Consider the following 19,260-nt stretch of genomic DNA (forward strand, 5'->3'; position numbering starts at 1 on the left):
CACCTGATGCTGAAATACCCGTGGGCCGGTAGGGCAATTTCCGTACGCGGAAACCTAACCATGGCCAGGGGGTGTTACAACTCTAGCTGCAGATTGGCGCGAGAGGATCGCAAGAGGAAAGAGCCCGACCGCGGGAAAAGGGTCGAAAACTTCCATCTCCGAGCAGGAGCGTGCTTGACGGAAATCGATCCACGAGTGGACCAATCCAGAGAGGATCAACGTCTTAAGCCGGACGGGGAAGCACGGCCAGTCCAGATCGGCCGTGGCCTCGAGCAAACCACCAAACTGGCGCGAGACCTCCCTCAGGATCTTTCCAACCGACTGGAGACCCTTCTGAGAAGTAACGGGCACTTATTTGCGTGGTCGTCCGCAAATATGCCGGGCATCGACCCAACATTCTGCAGTCACAAGCTATCAGTAGACCGCAGATTCAAGCCAGTGGCCCAAAAGAAGAGGCAGATGAGCGCGAAGAAGCAGGAAGCAATCAGGGAACAGACGACGGAACTTCTGAAGGCCGGGATCATTCGCGAAGTTAAGTACACCACTTAGCTTTCGAACGTGGTCCTGGTAAAAAAATCCAATGGGAAGTGGAGGATGTGCGTGGATTACACGGATCTGAACAAGGCCTGCCCTAAAGATCCCTTCCCCCTCCCCAGCATCGATGCCTTGGTGGACAACTCCTCTGGGTACGAATACTTGTCCCTCATGGACGCATATTCTGGGTACAACCAGATTCCGATGTACAGAGACGATGAAGAGAAGACCTCTTTTATAACCAATCGGGGGACGTATTGCTATACTATGCTCCCATTCGGCCTGAAAAATGCAGTGGCCACCTACCAACGAATGATGACCAGAATCTTCGGGGCGTTGATCGGGAAGTCAGTCGAAGTCTACATTTATGACATCATCGTGAAAACACCAAAGGGAGGCGACCATGCAACCGATCTGGCCGTCGTATTTGAACAGCTGAAGAAGTACAACATGCGCCTCAACCCCGAAAAATGCACCTTCGGAGTCAAGAGCGGGAAGTTCCTGGGATATATGCTCACCAGTCGTGGGATTGAACTAAACCCCGAAAAGTGCCAGGCTATTGTAGAAATGAAAAGCCCTAGGACGGTCAAGGAAGTCCAGCAATTGGCGGGACGGATGGCAGCAATCGGACGATTTCTCCCCAAGGCTCCCCTGAGAGCCTTACCACTCTATGCCCTGCTAAAGAAAGGAGCGAACTTTACTTGGTCAGAAGAGGCTGAACAGGATTTTTCCCGGCTGAAAGAGGTTCTCACCTCCCCACCAATCCTATCAAGTCCAAAGCCAGGAGAACCCCTGTACTTATACTTAGCTGTCCGAGACAAGGCTGTGAGCTCCGTGCTGGTACGAGAGGAGGCGGGGGCCCAACTTCCGGTCTACTTCGTCAGCCGCTCGCTCAAGGGAGCTGAGCTAAGATATCAGATGCTCGAAAAAGTTGCACTCGCTCTCCTAACCACGGCCAGGCGACTCAGAAGATACTTCCAGTCTCATAGCATCGTTGTCCGCACAGATCAACCGGTCAGGCAAGTCCTCCATAAACCAGATCTAGCCGGTCGAATGGTGGGTTGGTCGATCGAGCTATCCGAGCATGACATTCGATATGAGCCCAGACGGGCCATCAAAGCGCAAGTCCTAGCAGATTTCCTGGTGGAACTCACGAACGAGGAAGACCCACCGACGGAAATCTCCTGGGTCGTCCACGTGGATGGCTCGAGCAACAAAGAGGGGGGCGGCGCCGGGATCGTCCTACAAAGCAACTCAGGGATGATCGTAGAACAGTCGCTACGCTTTAATTTCCCGGCCACTAACAACCAAGCTGAGTATGAAGCTTGCATCGCCGGTCTGGTGACAACGCGGGACCTGGGGGCGCAGGACATACTTGTCTGTTGCGACTCCTTACTAGTGGTCTCCCAGGCTAACGGCGAAGCGCAGACCAATGACCCAATTCTGGAACAATACCTCTCCCACCTGAAACGGCTGGCCGCCACCTTCCGTAAGGTGGAGTTCCGCCACGTCCCAAGAGCTGAAAACGACCGCGCGGACACCCTAGCGAAGCTGGCTAGCACCGGGAAACCCGGCCTGAACAGGACAGTCATTCAGGGCACACTGGCTCTCCCTTACGTCGCAGGCCCCGACCGTTCCACTGGAGTCAACACCATGAGCATTTGCACGGACGACGATTGGAGGACCCCTATTGTTAAGAACCTCACAACGGGCTGGCTACCACCCGACAAGTCGGAAGCAAAGAAGCTGACTAGAAACGCTTCCTGGTACACCATGGTGAACGGAGACCTCTTTAAGAGAGGATTTTCCACCCCTCTCCTTAAGTGCTTATCAAAGGAACATGCAAAGTATGTGCTCGCCGAAATCCATGAGGGCAGCTGTGGCCACCACCCCGGCGGGCGTTCTCTGGCAAGAAAGGTCCTCCGGGCCGGCTACTACTGGCCCACCCTGGAGAAGGACGCTGCCGACCACGTTAAGCGTTGTGACCCATGCCAGAAACATGCCGACCACCGCTTAGCCCCGCCCGAACAACTCTCGACTATGGTCTCCCCTTGGCCTTTCCACCAATAGGGAATGGACCTCTTGAGACCTTTTACAACCGCACCAGGACAGCAGAAACACCTGGTCGTCGCGGTAGACTACTTCACCAAGTGGATTGAGGCAGAACCCCTTGCAACTATCACTTCGGCCCGCATACAACGTTTCTTTTATAAGAACATCATCAGCCGATTCGGGGTACCTGGAGTCCTGATTACCGACAATGGCACACAGTTTGCCTCCCAAGGGTTCAAGGAGCTCGTGGACGGACTTCGCATCAGGCACCACTTCACCTCTGTGGAACACCCCCAGACGAACGGACAAGCCGAAGTGGCGAACCGAGTAATCCTTAGAGGACTCAAGAAAAGACTGGATGACGCTAAGGGCAATTGGGCAGAGCAACTCGATCATGTCTTGTGGGCATACCGCACAACTCCGCACTCTACGACTGGGGAGAGACCATTTCGCCTAACTTTCGGCACCGAGGCGGTTATCCCAGCAGAGATTGGAGAGCCGAGCGCTCGTACCATGGGCCACGACCCGCGTCAGAACGACCAACTCATCAATGAAGACCTGAACCTTCTCGCCGAAAGGAGAGCCGTCGCCAACTGCAGGGAGTTGATTGCGAAGCAGCATGCAGCCATCCGCTACAGCAAGAAGGTCGTCCACCGCCCGTTCCTACCAGGGGACTTAGTCCTCCGCAACGCCAGCATCGGGGCCCGAGGGACCGAGCGAGGCAAGTTGGCCGCCAACTGGGAAGGCCCATACAGAGTAACTGAAGCAACCGGCACCAGCGCCTACAAGTTGGAAAAGCTCTCGGGCGAAGAAATCCCCCGCACTTGGAATGCCACCAACTTGAACCGCTACTACAGCTAGCTTTGCCAATCAAACGTTTGGAACCGGTTTTTGTTTTTCTTTTATGTTCTTAAGTCTAGAATCAAGGAACTACTTCCAATCCTCCTCTTGTAACCGACAGGCATACTTGCGTTATTTAATGAATCAAGAAGGAGCGTTTTGTTAAGTTATTTTCACATGGAACCGATTGAAACAAACTAAAAGACCCACCGGGCACAAAACTAAAAGACCCACCGGGCACAACAAATAAAAAGACCCACCGGGCACAAAACTAAAAGACCCACAGGGCACAAAACAAAAAGACCTACCGGGCTCAAAATTAAAAGACCCACCGGGCACAACAAATCGAAAGACCCATCGGGCACGAAGGGACCCACGGGCATGGAATCTAAAAGCCCTCGGGGCGCCATAACCATACGACCCCGCGTAACACAAAAAATTAAAAGTCCTACCGGGACAATCACAAGACCCGATCGGGCGGGTCAAATAATATGGATCGGAAATAAAACAAATCGAGTAGTCCATCCATTAACATTGGTTGTCATTACAAACGATTACAATAGCCCAGCCCGGCTCAGAACACTTAAACAAAAAGGAAAAAGAAAAACACAGAAACTAGAACAAAATGAAATTACAACCCCCTCAGGGTGCATTCTCCTCCGGGAAGGTTGGGGTAAATTTCCCCTTGGAATCCACGGTCCCGATCCGGCCTTCAGAGACCACCTTTCGATACCCGACCGGACCGGTCTCCAAACCTGGGTTGACAACTGTAAGCTGGCTCACCGCATTGTTGAAAGAAGCCTTGTTAATCTTGGACACGGTGGCCGTCAGCTTCTTCTTGTCAGCCTCCAGAGAGGCGATCCTGGCCTCAAACTCTTTCTTTACGGCCGAACTCTGTTCTCGCTCCTTCAACAAAGCAGCCTCTGCCTCCTTCAAACGAGCCGCGCCGGTCTCAGCCTTCCCCTCCGCAGACTTCAGCCGCCCCCCCAGATCTTCACGAACCGCATCGCCGTCCTGAACCTTCTTCTTCAGCTGCTCATTCTCGAGCTTCAGGTTGTCCAGCAATTTGATTAGCTCTTCGATAGCAGAGCACCCCTCTTCCAACTCCTTGTTCATGGAGGATATCAGCTGGTCGTCCTTCTCGGTTTTCTCCCTGAGCTCCTCCAGTTCAGGAAGGGTCGACAACTGGAGATACCTGACAGCAGATGCGGTCTTGAGCGAGGCCCGGAGAACATAATTAAGGAGCCCAGCAGGCTCCCGATCACCCAAGTACTTTTGATCATTCTCCGTCAGCACGAGCTCGTCGATCTGCGCCAGGTGCTCCCGACAGTTGCCGGCCCTAGGACCCCAAATGGAAAGCCTTTCGGGGGGGGTACCACGGTGACAGGCACTGCCCGCTCCGGCTCAGAGCCCTGCACTTCACCATCAGCATGATCTTGAGGGTCATCCACTCGGCGCTTCTTCGAGGCCGGGCCCCGAGTATCCTCTTCCTCGGAACCCGACCGTCCCTTCCCCTGGACGGGATCGGAGGTCCCCCCAACTACGGCCCCTTCCCCATCTTCCGGGTCGGGCTGGGGCTGATTTTCAGCATGCCCCTCTTCCCCCTGGGCAGCATCAGTCTCTTGTTCCGCCTCCTCATCCGTGGACTGCCCGTCTTCAACTCGGAGCGCGTCCAACAAGGTCCTGTCAATGTCCGCCATGCCACCTGCCCAACAATGAAAACAACATTAGCACTCGAAATAGGACAAAGCAACGGGAAAAGGTATCACAAGTAAGTAGCTTACGCAGCAACTTAGCGTTCCTTCGAACGCTGTAGGAACACAGATCATAGCATCGAAGGGGACGAACCGGGACCTTCTTGTCCCCTTCCATGACATAACGGACGACGCCCATCAACAGCCGCTTGAATTTCAAATCGGCCCCCGATAGGGCCCCCTCGTCCGAGAAACTGAATGAGGTGACCTTTTCTCTATAATGGGCCGCGTTCCAGGCCAGTGGGAACCGCGCCCGCATTCCGCCCGTCGGTCCCGGCTCGAACCACCAGAACGGAGGCGGCGAGGTCGGCGCCACCCGGTAGAATTGGTCCTTGAAGTCTTTATACGAATCGGCAAAGGCTTTGAAGATCGGGAACACCGTCCTCAGAGTCACCATGTCGTGACCGCCGTGACCCTGGGTATGGGCGACCGCGAAAAGGTGGAAAAAGAGGGGCAGGGACGGCACCTGCCCAAAAAGCGCGCAGGCGGTCTCATAACCGCGCACGAAACCCCAGCCCCCGGGGTGAAGTTGGGAGGGCGCCACCATCATATGCCGCAGCACTGAAACCTGAAAGTCGGTTAACGGCATCCGTACCTTCACCTTCTTCATGGTATAAATGTGCATGTAGATGCCGAACGGGGGGGTTTGCGGGAGCCTCTCCTTCTTGCCAGGCGCGAAAACGTCATGCCCTGGACCGATCTGCTTCTCGGACAGATAATACTGTCGCCGGAAGTGCCCCTTGTCCTCATTAGCGTAACAGGACTCGATCCCCAGTATTTCCCGACACCAATCGTCTAAATGCGCTCGGTCACCCTCCAAATGAGGCCACTTTTCTCGGTCGATCTTTTTCCGTTTCGGAGCATCTTTGCTCAGCTTCGGCTTGGAACCTCCCCCGACCGCTTTGCCCTTTTTCTTTTCGGCTCCGGCCATACTTAAACCTGCACAAGGGAAAACGTCGTTTCAATATCTCAAGTTATTGACCACGACTCAAAGGGGAAAACCAATAGGATCCGCCTTTGTCCCCGGCAGGGAGAGCAAACCCGGCACCGGAGGACCGGCCCACGGACCGCCCCTCCGCCGCACGGGGGGGAGAGACAGCTCACTCCCACCCGAAAAGACGCACCCTAAGAACCCCTAAAGGACGGGACGAGGAAAAGAAGAAGAAAATGAAATGCGGAAGAAGTCAAGAAGAACTCACCAAGTAACAAGAAGAGGACGATCACCGGGAAATCAAGGACGACCGCCTGGAAAGCTGCGCCTTACGACGTCGGAATAGAGAGCTTCAAAGGATGAAAAGATGAGAGCTTGAGGTGCAGAAGGATGGGAAAAACGCAAATGAAGCCCCTTCTGCCCCTTTTTATAAGGGAAGTTAGGAATGAGAAGCGACGCTTCACCAAACCCTACGTCTGTAATGATGACGCTAGGGGAGGCGGGAAGGCTATCATCCAATCAGCTTCCGCCACGTCAGCAAGGGGAATGAAACGACGTAACGCGTGCCATTTCTTGTCAGACGCATTAATGACGCTGCCAAAACGTCGCTTCATGTTACTGTTACGTAACGGTTGGAATTCGGGACCACCTCGCCGTCCCAAGGCCATGGATGTACCGGTCGTCCCCCTAGGCCGTCCCAAGGCCATGGATGTACTGGTCGTCCCCCTAGGCCGTCCCAAGGCCATGGATGTGCCGGTCGTCCCCCTGGGCCGTCCCAAGGTCCATGGGGGGTGACGGCCGTCCCATATCATGGGTGTGACGATCGTCCCCACGACCGTACGTACAGATTATGAAGCTCACGCCCCACTCATGCAGTGAGGCAGAGCTGGGGGGCAACTGTTCCAGTAAGGGTTGGCAGGAACCGACCCTAAGGACGTAGGGAAATTCGCGCGAACCTGACCGGAAGCTTCTAGCCCACTACCTCAGTGGACTAGAGCTGGGGGCTACTGTTCTGGGACGACCAGGGAAGGGTGTCACCCGAGTAGGGTCCCAAGTGGGACGACCAGGGAAGGGAGTCACCCGAGTATACTCGACCGCGAGCGGGACGGCACTCACCCCTAGCCCGAGGACATGGACCCCACCACCTAGGGGTTGACCTAGGCCAACCACCCTACGGAACTAGGGTGGTTGGATGGTGGACCCCCTAGGTAATCTAAACCGTTGGATCACTGCAAACCGCAGAGGGAGCATGAGGATCCAACGGCCCCTAACCCACCGGTACGGGCCATGCATGACGTTGCATGGCTCCAACCCTAGTACTCCAACATGTATATAAGGGGTGCAACTCACTCATTCTAAGGTATTTCAGCTACCCCTTTACTCGATTCCCCTACTCACTTTGGCATTGGAGTCCCTTGCAGGAGCCCTTCCCGAGTCCGTTCGACAACCCAGCACGCCGGCTTCACCTCTTCACTTGGCAACCCCACTCTCGTGATCCACCCGATCAATATGTGTTTATATTTTGCTCCCTAGCTACTTAGTAGTGACTAGTGAGGGGGCAATGCAACCACTTAAAACTATCATTCTCTATTAATTCATTATTATTTTAAAATTAAGAATGAAAAATCAATAATGTACCACGTGCACAACTTATAGATATTTGAACTCATTAAAGTACATAGTTCAACCTTCGTTTCCCTGCAAATTCAATTATAAAAATTAATTTTAATTTTTTTTTATAGTTTTAGTTTTTATTAGTCTCTTCCCAGACAGGCATTGGCGGTGGGAGATTAATAAAGCACAAAGCATTTAAAAATAAAATGACTGTCTGTCTGAAAATCTAAAATGAAATTGGATAATGCAATATTAATATTAATATTTTTAACTAGATCTCATCCCAGAATATATGGACAGTCATTCATTGATATACAGTTTACCAGAGCTGAGTAAAAATGAAGTGAAGTATCAAAGTATAAAAAAGGATCAGTGGTAGGAAGCAAGTGGTAGAAGCAGAAAATCCAAACCGACACTACAGTATGAGTTCAGCACTAGCATTTTCACTGCATCTACTATTTCTATTTCTATGGATTACTTCTTCTTCAGCGGCGGTGATGATGAGTAAATGCGATGTGCCTGCAGTGCTGTTTGTGTTCGGAGATTCCAACTCGGACACGGGTGGACTCACCTCCGGACTCGGTTTCCCCATCAATCTCCCCAACGGCCGCACTTTCTTTCACAGATCCACTGGTCGCTTGTCTGATGGTCGCCTCGTCATAGATCTTCTCTGTAAGTCAACTCAACACATAATATTCTATTTCATATTACTGATTAAGCTCTAAATATTTGAATGCAATTGCTACATTCAACTTGATTCAAAGTATGGAATAGAATGAATAAATCGTGAATCACCCACCATCTTCTTCACTCAAGAGGAAAGTCAAGTGAGTGAGACTGTGACTGTGAGAGAGAATCTTCACTCTTCGACACGAAAGCGACACCGTTTTCTTCACGAATTTAGACCATGATCCAATTGTATTTTTGTTAGATGTTTAGCCCGGCCCAACTACCTAGCTAGGACCCATATCATGACTTGAGAGTAGTTTTAACAAAAAGTGCTATTTGATAAAAAAAAAAAGTGCTATTGACAAAAAAACCAAAAGTGTCAATTTTGCAATTAAAAATTAAGATTGAAAAAGATTTTGATCTATGTAAAATAAGCGAGTGAGTGTTGACCGGAAGTATAACTCTAATGGTAAGAGCAAGAGCTGGTTGACATATGAGTTTAGGATGAGAGGTTCAGGAATCAACCCGGAAGTACTGTAGTTTGTAGTTTATCTTTTCGATGAAAAAAAAAAATTAAAAACTAGTGTTGGGAAAAAGTTCGCTTGAGAATAGAGCTCCAATGAATAAAAATACTGTCACTGTAAGTGATAAAGTAATTGTAATGCAAGTTTCATATTGTTGTATACGCGTCTATATAACGTTGAATATGATTTGTTTTCCTTTGCTATATTTGCAGGCCAAAGTTTGAATACAAGATTTTTGACCCCGTACTTGGACTCATTGTCTGGGTCCTCATTCACAAATGGAGCTAACTTCGCAGTGGTGGGGTCCTCTACCCTCCCTAAATATGTTCCTTTCTCTTTGAATATACAGGTTATGCAGTTCCTGCATTTTAAAGCTCGTACCCTTGAACTTGTTTCCGCAGGTACATTTCCTGAACTATATTATTTCCTCAACTTGGGAAAAACTACATCAAATAAATTGTCTGAACTCTCTTCAAAGCACTTGTTTCAACTTTTAAGTACTTGACTGCTACATTTCTTTCCTTCTAGATAGTATGCATGCTCAATACTGATTTTAGTCATGCACTAAAGGGTTAATGATATGGATTTTAGAGTATATCTATGCTAGGTATCTTGTGTGACTTAGATACTTCTTGTTTCTGATATTAAATCAGCAGCAATGTGACAGAGAAAAATAGGTCATTAGTATAACAGAATTAAAGCTTAGTTGGTTTGACATCAATTTCTCATTCAGTTCCAAACCTATTATCACATAATTTAGCCGTCGGATTGGAGTGAATGTTATCCAGTAAAAGTTTAATACTATTCAGTAGCACTCAATCTGCTGGGAAAAATAAATCTGTTCAATATTCACTTAAAGTTTAAACTTAAGATGAACTGATTGCACTGGGAACTTATAGGTGCAAAAAATGTGATCAATGATGAAGGCTTCCGGGCTGCACTCTACTTGATTGATATCGGTCAAAACGACCTTGCTGATTCGTTTGCAAAAAATCTCACATATGTACAAGTCATCAAGAAGATCCCAACTGTTATCACTGAAATTGAAAATGCTGTTAAGGTCAGTCTAGTTCCCTTTAAATTTGTTGAGTAAACTTACTTATCATCCATGAAACTGACTGATTCAGTAGTTTAGGACTGTTAAGGTCAGTCTAGTTCCCTTTTCTTCTAATTTATTTGCTCGCCCTGATTCATTACTGTGGCTCCATATAACACCCAGTTGTATTTACGTATTTACATACATGTGCAAGTAAATTCACTTAGCTCATTTCCAAATATTGAGTTATGCAAAAAAGATTCCTGGGATGCATTGGTTAATCTCACGCACAGCATTGCAAGTTCATAGTATATTCATTCAAAGACAATATGTTGATTTATGATTCAAGATACTGCATCTGTATCTGGATAAACGATATTGCACTGTCCTCAGCTCAGAAGAAGTGTATGTTCTATTATATTCATACAATATTGTGACTTTTTCACTTGATTAAGATCATCAACATGCAATTTTGTCCAAAATCGCATAATGGCATTATCATGTCTTCATCAACCTATTTGTCTTTCATGGAGCATCATGTTTGGTTCATCTATTTGTATGCAGAGTTTGTACAACGAAGGCGCCAGAAAATTTTGGGTTCATAATACAGGACCTTTGGGCTGTCTTCCTAAAATACTTGCACTGGCTCAGAAGAAGGATCTGGATTTATTTGGATGTCTTTCCAGTTATAACTCTGCTGCAAGATTGTTTAATGAAGCGCTGTATCATTCGAGTCAGAAACTTAGAACTCGATTGAAGGATGCTACTTTAGTCTATGTTGATATTTACGCCATTAAGCATGACCTCATTGCAAATGCCACCAAATATGGTAATCCAAGCAAGCTCTTTCTTCTCATTTAAGTTCGAAGTATTATTAGATTCACCCTTATGATGCTAATCTAAATCAAGTTATGTTATGTTGGATTTGCTGGATGTTCTTCTACAAAACATTGTTGACTGTTTTTGTAACATTATTGTGATGGATTTTGTGAATGAATTATTGATAGGTTTCTCCAATCCTTTGACGGTGTGCTGCGGCTTTGGAGGGCCTCCGTACAATTTTGACTTGAGGGTGACATGCGGTCAACCTGGTTATCAGGTTTGTGATGAAGGATCTCGGTATGTGAATTGGGATGGAACCCATCATACAGAAGCTGCAAATACATTCATAGCTTCTAAGATACTTTCCACTGATTATTCCACACCACGGACACCTTTTGAATTCTTCTGCCACCGCTGATTACGCACATTCACAGTGTGCAGAACGGTTAGTTCATTACTTGCAGTGTTGCTAAGTTAGCCATCTATGTACTTCTTCAAGAACAAGATATGTATTTTAGTGAAGAACTTACAATCATGGTTATTTGGAAGCAAAAACTAAAGGAACAATTTACTAAGCTTGATGCTCTTTTCCCATGTGCAACAACTAAATGTCAATCATGAAGTAGAAGTAACATGAAAATTGGAATATTAAGACAACAAGGTCAGAAAATCATGGTCAGAAAATCATGGTCATAACTCAACCAATCTATCACATAGTGTATTACAAAGAAAGATTTAAGTCAAAACGATCTCTTGTCTTCTCTTTCTCTTCTTCTGTTGCCGCTGGTGCCAGAGCTGCTACGGCCAGTGCTGCCGCCGGTGCTGGTGCTGCTGTGGTTATTTCTTGCAAATAATCCTTCTCTATCACTTCTTTCTCTTTCTGTTTCTCCGAAGGACCTGAATGATGAGGATGAGCTGAAATATTGCTCTTTCCCAATTCTCCAAAACCAATGAAATCTTCTGGTTGAAACGTAGGATTCCAAATACACTTTGCCTTTGTTTTCTCCTTGGAGGAAAGGAGATCATGTGCTTCTTTTGTGCTCTTTATCAAGGCAAAGAACTTCTCCATCTTCTGCTCCTCATTTTCTTCTTCAGCCTCTAATTTTCTCTTCCTTCTTTCTCCTTCCATGCTCTGCTTGTTTATTTAATGTATCATCACACTGGCTATGAGTGCTTATATATGTAATATGAAAAAAGGAATATCAAGGAGACTATGGAGTAGTTGACTATATATAATAACTAGGAAATATAATATAATAAAAGCATGAGTCATTATTCATCTCCTTTTCCTATTCTATTATACCGCAACAATATGATGTGATGGATAAAACGTAAGTAAAGTGAACACTAGCTAACTATAGATGAACAAAAAATGAACCTAGAAAGGCTTCAATATCAGTTAAAACCCGACTTGAATAGTTGAATTGAACTTGCTACATCAACTGATGAACAGTAGTGAGATTGCTTACTGAGTTCAATGCACCAAAACCGTGTTGACCCACACAAGAGTTCAATGCCGCGTGAGTTTTGTTATTGTCGCCCAAGATTATTGGATTGACAATAATGTCCGTCGGGCTGAAAAATGAGTAATGCCCAAGAGGGTAGATTGGTAAAGTCGGTGGTGCAGAAAATAACTTTGGTGGAAAAAATATCAATCTTTCGTCATCACCATAACGTCATATTTCCACATTTATGACAGTATATGTCATGGCATTTTATGATGACAAATGATTCTCATCCTGATTTTTGTTTTCTTCCCATCATATTATTTATCATTATTAGTTATCTCTTCTTTATTTATATCTCTAATTACTTGTGAGTATAATGAGTGCAGATGAACCATGAATAAAGTATTTACACTTTAAAAACATTTTTACCTTGTAAAAATATGAAGAGAAGAGATGAATAAAAGATAAAATGAGTGATGTGATAAAAAAGAAGAGAAGTAAAAAGATAAATAAAGTAGAAATAAGATAGAAAAAAAGTAGGATGTGAATGAATAAGAACTTGTTAATTATCATTGCATCTCACTAGGCTCAAGACAATATTTTACTTAGGCCACCATGTGGAGACAGTCCCCACATGAAAAACAAAAAACAATTATCAAAATTTAATCATTAGTTAAAAAACTATGATTATTTTTACCTATATCATTATCATTGTCCACCTCATTTTCGCATTCACTTTCTAATTTCTATTTTTTTTCTCTCTCTTTCAATCGCATCCCTCGTCACATTTTCCACTTTCTCTTTTTTCACTTTATATCTCTCATCTCCACTTCATTCCCACCTAAAAGTTGGTGTACCTAAAATTGGATCTCAATGAAATTGTTTCCCCCTTAATTGATCATTGATTCTCAACCAACACGTTTGAATTCATAAACAATTCAAATATCCAATAGCTAGTCCAATAGCTAGTTATTAAAAAACTTCTTGCCATTGATTTTGGCTTTGGAATGGATGCTTGAAAGATTTCCAAAGCTTATAGTATCATTCATCAGATTGAAATCAGTTTCTTTAATTGATGGCAAGATAACATGTACGTCAAACAAGATATTCATTTCAATAATAGTGTCGGCAACTTGCAGCTATTTGGATTAATAAAAGGAAAAAGGCATTCTGTTGTGCAGTCAAGGATCATTTGAGATAGCTTTTAGATACACTTGATTACTCTACATGACTACAAACATAACTATCTACTATAGTACTATGCATACAAGATGATTAAAAAAGTCACCTGTATTAGTCAGTAAATGGAGCTCGAAGCGTGAGACCTAATCACCTAACCAAGTAGTTAAGAGTTTAAGCGTCTCCAATTTTCTTATGTAACAGTTTGACACAAGGTGAATTGCCTTAATTAACAGCTTAGAAAAAATTATGTAGCACAATTCTCATCTTTTCCATTTTTATTACAAGAAGAGAAAACATCATCCTTTTAGCCTTGTTCTTTTTTGCTTTCCTTTTCTTCTATTCTATTTTGATCTAAGTTCTTTTCTTCCTTTCTCCTCCAAAAAGCCAGTAACAAAAACTATAGTCTTCAAGGTTACACGATACTTTTACATGCAATTGTCAATAAAAGACCAAAATAACACTATTTACCTGCTAGAGTTTGTTTCAATAAACTCAACACCACCACGCCTTAGTACTAGTCTAGTCCTTATGGCTCAGGTAAAACATAATATGAACACAGCAATGTGTCATAGGTGAGAAACAAGGAGGTAACTGCTTCTGCTAGTCCTCTACCCAACGGATACCATGTTTTGCCCAAAGATAGTATGCACCAACTGGACCACGACCTCCTAACTCATAAAGTTCCACTGATACATTGTCCTTGTCTATCTCATTCAGAATTGGAGTTAGAATGTTCCACGCTGCTGCCAGCTCATCGCTTCTCATGAAAAGATGGTTATCCCCATCAATGACATCAAGCAGAAGATGCTCATATGAATCCGGCACCTCAACATTGTACCTTTGACATTAATCAATGCAACACATAGCAGGTAACAAGTAAAAACAAATGATATAGTTAGCTTCATTTGGTCAAAGTAATGGTGGAAACAAATAATATAACACGTAAGTGCTTACTTGTCCTTGTAAAGCAAATTTAATTCTGAAGAGTCCAGTTGTAGGCCTAATCCTGGAACCTTGTTGTTTATTTTCACCAGAATAGCCTCATCAGGAACATCACGGAGAATGAGCTCATTGGTGGCCCGGTCAATGTTGTGCCCGATGCATTCATGGTAAACATTTCCTGGAACATGACGAAATTGAATCCGTATCTCCATTCTGCATTCATATATTTTGACAAAGGTGAGACGCAAATAACATTAGCATTTCATTGTGCTAAGAAGAAATTACTGGAACAGAGATAGTCATGCCATGGAATCAAACTATATAACCTAGTACATGAATAACACATCTACATTAAATTGACTTAAAAGGATGATGTTTTTTTACTGGTGTTTGATGAGTCCCAAGCCTGTTTTAACCAAAAATGGCACACCATCCCATCGTGCATTGTCGATGTATAGTGCAGCAGCAAAATAAGTAGGTGTCAGACCATTTATGCATGCATCAACCTTGTCTCCACTACTTGCTTTATACTGGCCAAGAATGACATCCTTAGGTTCTAATTCGCGAATTGATCTCAGAACCTTAACCTGAAAAGAAGCTAGCTATTTGTTACCTGAGCTAGTAATAGATAAAATGGAAATAATGCATCTATCAAGCTATCATTTGTAACAAACAACGAAACAACCCTAACATCTTAAGAAGTTGTCTTTGAGTTGACAACTACTAAGTATAGTATTAGCGCAATTGTTGTTTAGAATGTTTTAGAGTAATTTCTTTAGAAATTTGCATTTTTTGCATGTCAAATAGGTATTTTTTTTCTGACTTCATTGTTTGAGAATGTTTAGTTAAATTTCTCTAGCTAGGTTCAGGATGGATCTTAGTTCCGAAATGGATGTAATTTATGTTTGGATTGAACTCAAGCTTCTTCTCTAACTGAATGGTTAGTTTTACTTTTAAACCTTGTGGCTGTTCATGAAATGATTGGATGATTATGCTTACAATTGGGAAATTGTATGATAATGCATGATCCAATCATTTTAGCATATATATAGGAATAAATGATTACTGGTTGAATTTATAATCTGTGTATACCTTTTCATTTCGAATATCTTCTCCATCAAGGCTAACTGGTGGTTCCATGGCAAGCAATGCAATTGTTTGGAGCACATGACTGTGAACAATATCTCGGATAATCCCATAGCCACCGAAATACCTGAATGAGTAAAAAGGACTAAGCTGACATCATATCACAAGAGCAGCTACATGCAGAGGAAAAAATTTATTTTCACATTTTCAGTGCAGAACGACACATTGTGTAATATTTATTCAAATGACAACCAGCCATATGATCACCTTCCTGGATGTACAGCCAAGTCTTCAGATAAAATGACCTACAGTTATACAATTAAACAATTTGATTACAACATCAAATTGCAGAAGAGACATGCGGATTTTTATTAAATCTAGAAATTAAGGCACGTTAATCAGATTAAACAAGGGGGGCTTACCTGTACATTATGTATGTAAGTACGGCTCCACAGTGGCTCAAAAACTAGATTTGCAAACCTTAAAACTGTGAGGTTTTCAATGAGATTCCTTCCTAGAAGATGATCAATCCTGACAACAGTTTGACAAGAATCATCATTTTATATAACAGTATTTCTGTTTGTGCTCAAGCGGTTCATGCACCAGTCTTTGTGTGCATGATCTGGTGAAAGGGGGAGAAGAGGGAATACGTACCTATATATTTGCTTTTCCTCAAACTTCGAAAGAAGATATCGTGTCAGCCTTTGGGAAGAGACTGCATCAAAACCAAATGGCTTCTCAATTATTACACGATTCCATCCCTTTTGGGTCTGGGCACTGCTTGCAAGAGATGAAGCAACATCCAAAAGTGCTTCTTGCGGCACAGAAAGGTAGAATATCCGGTTGGTTTTGGAGCTTCCCTGATGTATATAACAAGCTGTAGTAGAATCAAATATCTAGGGACAGACAGCTTATGAAAGAGTTTACAGCAACTCATTTCAGTCATTACTCATTTGAGAAGAAATGAACTTTCATATGTACAGGTGAAATTTGTTCTAAGTTACCTCAATTTGCTCCATTCTGGCATTCAGCATGGACATCCCATATGTGTTGTCGTGGCCTCCATTAACATAGTATGTTCTACCAAGGAAAGCATCTATTTTGTCCCCACAATCTTCTCTGTACAATTTTGCATTTCACATTAATATAAAAGCTGGAATGCCATACAATAAGGACAAAGCACAAGGAAAATAAATAAATAAATGGAACTCGTCATTATTCTTCATTCTCAAGCCCTAAAGCTGTATGGCTTTCAGTTCAAATGACATGAACCAATTTAACTACAAATTTGGAATTGGATAATTAGACACATAGAAATGTTTATATGCAAAAGTAAATTTCCCAGAGATTCACCTACTATAAGTTAGGACTAAACTTTCACAAACTATGACCTAGCAAGAAGTAATGCAGTATCCCAAGTTGCCACATGTAGAATTCCGTGCTAAAGATTTTGTTCATGAATTGGAAACCTGACATGGAAGTTAATAATTGGGGCAATGATAAGAAAATCATACTGATGGTCAACCCGGCATGTTAATGTTGAAGCTACAATAGACCGCAGGTCTTCATCAGTTATATTCTTCCTTGAATACCCAAAAATTCCAACATTCTGCAAACACAAAATGCATATTTCATATCTTACAAACTGAAAAAGGCGAAGATTCGCTAGGAACAAGCACTGGTGATAATTAATGTGTTCCAATTTCCGAAAAGAAAAATACTAGGAATAAATATGAACTCAGGCCATAAAATAAACAGAGCTAACAATATGAACTCAGGAACCTTGTATTAACTATTAAGTTGCATCAACCTATAAAGTGAGGTTTCTGAAATGCATGTTAGAGTATTATACCTCAGGAAGAAAGCCAGTGTAGTACAAGGCAAATAAAGCAGGAAAAATCTTCCTCCTTGCAAGCTCACCAGTGGCTCCTATGACAGCAATGCAAAGTGAGGGTGCTCCACCAACATCCATGGCAGAAGTTGAGGAACTTGTTTGCAGCAAAGATGAAGCCTCAATGCTAACACCAGTTCCCTTATTATCTGTCAGAAAATTACAGTAATTCAAATCATCACTACTTTTTGAAGTTTCAATGTCAATTGCATTAAATTGAAAGAGAACACGAACCATCACGAAGAATTGGCACCCCCTTTCCAGTTTCGAGACTATTCTTGAAGCGGTTTGTACTCTTCGTTGGTTGAACGTTGAGGGTTTCAAGTATCCAGAGTTTGAAACCGCGAAATCTTCGACACAAGGTGGAACCTCCAACGTTCAGTACAAGACTACTACGACCACCACCACCGCCAGTTACTGAATGAAAGGTGCTTGATGCAGCACCCTGCAAGATGAAACCGTTAACAGCGTTGGTGAGCTTCACTCTGCAAGTAGAAAAATCGATTTCGAAGAAACAAGAGTGGATCAAGCAGCATACCGTGATTGAGCAAGGATGTGTGGTTCTCGAGCATGAGAATTGAAACGAAGTTGAAGAGAGAGAGAGTGACATTGAGCTACGAATTTGAATTTGTGATCTCTCTCTCTCTCTCTCTCTCTCTCTCTCTCTCTCTGGAAACTGCGATGACTGACTCTGAAGCTTGCTTTGGCCGTTGGCGGTTGCAATCGGAGTTCGTCGTTTCCGATGCGGTGGAGTTGAAACTCGAAAGCTTTCCTGAAACAAAAGTGGGCTCATTGGCTAAGCCCATTAATTTGGGCCCTAGGCCCAATATTATTTTTTGACGAAAAAATATACATTTTTTATTTCAAATAAAAAGTTATATGAATCATTTGGATAAAGTAAAAAACAATTATATGGAATAGATAGACTTGCATAATGTTGACAAAATCAACTAGAAGTTGACATGGGTCGGGTAGATTCATCTAATCCAACTCGATCCGAGCATAAAAGTAACAGGTTGGATTAGGAATTTCAGTTATACTGAATTTCATTTTAAGCAACGCAATGAGATTGGGTCAAAATTTTGGAAACCACCAGAAGTAAACTAGCCACCGGTAAGAGCTAGAAGGGGTTTATCGTTGCTGAAATTGGTTTGTGTGGAGCGAGTATGTCCGGTCGTTATGGTCATCATGGAGGCGAAAAATGTAGAGGCCAGAAAGTGGGAGATGAAGGCGAAGACTACAGAGATGGGGTCAAAAGTGTCAATGTTAGTCACTTATGTCCTTGGTTGTGCTAGTTGCTTCCGCCGACATGTCTAGTTGTCGTTGGTCGGTCAAGTTGGAGAAGACAGTGAAAAATAGAGACGGTGAATGCCAAGTTGAATAAAGGGATAACTTAGTGAATTGGAGTTATTTAGGTGGTCCATTGTGATCTTAAAACATTACAAAACTATCAAGTTCACGTAATGGTTCACGGTGGACCTTTATTTTAGACGGACCACCTTTATACTTTGTTTGTTTGGGTTTATTTTAAGTGGAAAGTGAAGAGTTTTATGAATTTTGAAAAGCTTTCTTTCGTTTTGAATGGTCAGGAAAAGAAAAAAAAATGAAAAATTGGATAACGGTCCCATGTTGCAATTTTTATGCCTAGCCTGCAAGGCAAATAAGAATAAGTGATAAGTTTGACCCAACTTCTTTTTTACTTTTAAGTCAAAGTTGGGCCAAACACAATTTTGAACAAGATCTTATAAAATAAGTTACTTATTTATTTACAAAGAAAATAAATAAGAAAACAAAGTCTAGTGGTTATTGGTTGGATTTTGCCTTGTGATTGAGTACTCTTTTTCTTCCATGGGGTTTTTCCCTCTTGATTTTTCCTAGGGAGGTTTTAATGAGGCTCTCTCATTTGGCATCTTAGACATCAAAATAGTACCAGTG

General features: G+C 43.6%; 3 protein-coding genes across 3 annotated transcripts; 1 reads left to right on the forward strand and 2 right to left on the reverse strand.

The window, feature by feature from the left end:
- The first annotated feature begins 8,014 nt into the window (after positions 1 to 8,014).
- On the forward strand, positions 8,015 to 11,351 carry LOC130730929 (GDSL esterase/lipase At1g09390-like). The gene is made up of 5 exons (XM_057583080.1): positions 8,015 to 8,397; positions 9,131 to 9,319; positions 9,818 to 9,978; positions 10,519 to 10,783; positions 10,962 to 11,351. The coding sequence occupies exons 1-5, from the start codon at positions 8,148 to 8,150 to the stop codon at positions 11,192 to 11,194; spliced, it is 1,098 nt and encodes a 365-aa protein (XP_057439063.1). The 5' UTR covers positions 8,015 to 8,147; the 3' UTR covers positions 11,195 to 11,351.
- A 48-nt stretch (positions 11,352 to 11,399) lies between these two features.
- On the reverse strand, positions 11,400 to 12,116 carry LOC130730931 (uncharacterized). The gene has a single exon (XM_057583081.1). It carries the CDS (start codon positions 11,903 to 11,905, stop codon positions 11,498 to 11,500), a length of 408 nt encoding a protein of 135 aa, XP_057439064.1. The 5' UTR covers positions 11,906 to 12,116; the 3' UTR covers positions 11,400 to 11,497.
- Positions 12,117 to 13,794: 1,678 nt separating this feature from the next.
- Positions 13,795 to 18,067, reverse strand: LOC130730932 (inactive glucose-6-phosphate 1-dehydrogenase 4, chloroplastic). The gene is made up of 12 exons (XM_057583082.1): positions 17,864 to 18,067; positions 17,560 to 17,770; positions 17,287 to 17,474; positions 16,949 to 17,043; positions 16,439 to 16,553; positions 16,089 to 16,294; positions 15,857 to 15,965; positions 15,702 to 15,739; positions 15,441 to 15,561; positions 14,733 to 14,935; positions 14,361 to 14,561; positions 13,795 to 14,244 (listed from the first exon to the last, which is right to left on the reverse strand). Exons 1-12 carry the CDS (start codon positions 17,933 to 17,935, stop codon positions 14,007 to 14,009), a joined length of 1,797 nt encoding a protein of 598 aa, XP_057439065.1. The 5' UTR covers positions 17,936 to 18,067; the 3' UTR covers positions 13,795 to 14,006.
- Between the last annotated feature and the right edge of the window lie 1,193 nt (positions 18,068 to 19,260).

The sequence above is a fragment of the Lotus japonicus genome, chromosome 1, assembly GCF_012489685.1.
Source record: "Lotus japonicus ecotype B-129 chromosome 1, LjGifu_v1.2".
Taxonomy (NCBI): Eukaryota; Viridiplantae; Streptophyta; class Magnoliopsida; order Fabales; family Fabaceae; genus Lotus; species Lotus japonicus.

Coding starts and splice junctions, on each gene's coding strand:
- LOC130730929 (XM_057583080.1), top strand. CDS start 8,148: ATGAGTTCAGCACTAGCATTTTCACTGCATCTACTATTTCTATTTCTA. Junction 8,398..9,130: donor CCTCGTCATAGATCTTCTCT/GTAAGTCAACTC, acceptor CTATATTTGCAG/GCCAAAGTTTGAATACAAGA. Junction 9,320..9,817: donor CCTTGAACTTGTTTCCGCAG/GTACATTTCCTG, acceptor GGGAACTTATAG/GTGCAAAAAATGTGATCAAT.
- LOC130730931 (XM_057583081.1), bottom strand. CDS start 11,905: ATGGAAGGAGAAAGAAGGAAGAGAAAATTAGAGGCTGAAGAAGAAAAT.
- LOC130730932 (XM_057583082.1), bottom strand. CDS start 17,935: ATGTCACTCTCTCTCTCTTCAACTTCGTTTCAATTCTCATGCTCGAGA. Junction 15,966..16,088: donor GAGGAAAAGCAAATATATAG/GTACGTATTCCC, acceptor AACTGTTGTCAG/GATTGATCATCTTCTAGGAA. Junction 14,245..14,360: donor AATTTGCTTTACAAGGACAA/GTAAGCACTTAC, acceptor TTAATGTCAAAG/GTACAATGTTGAGGTGCCGG.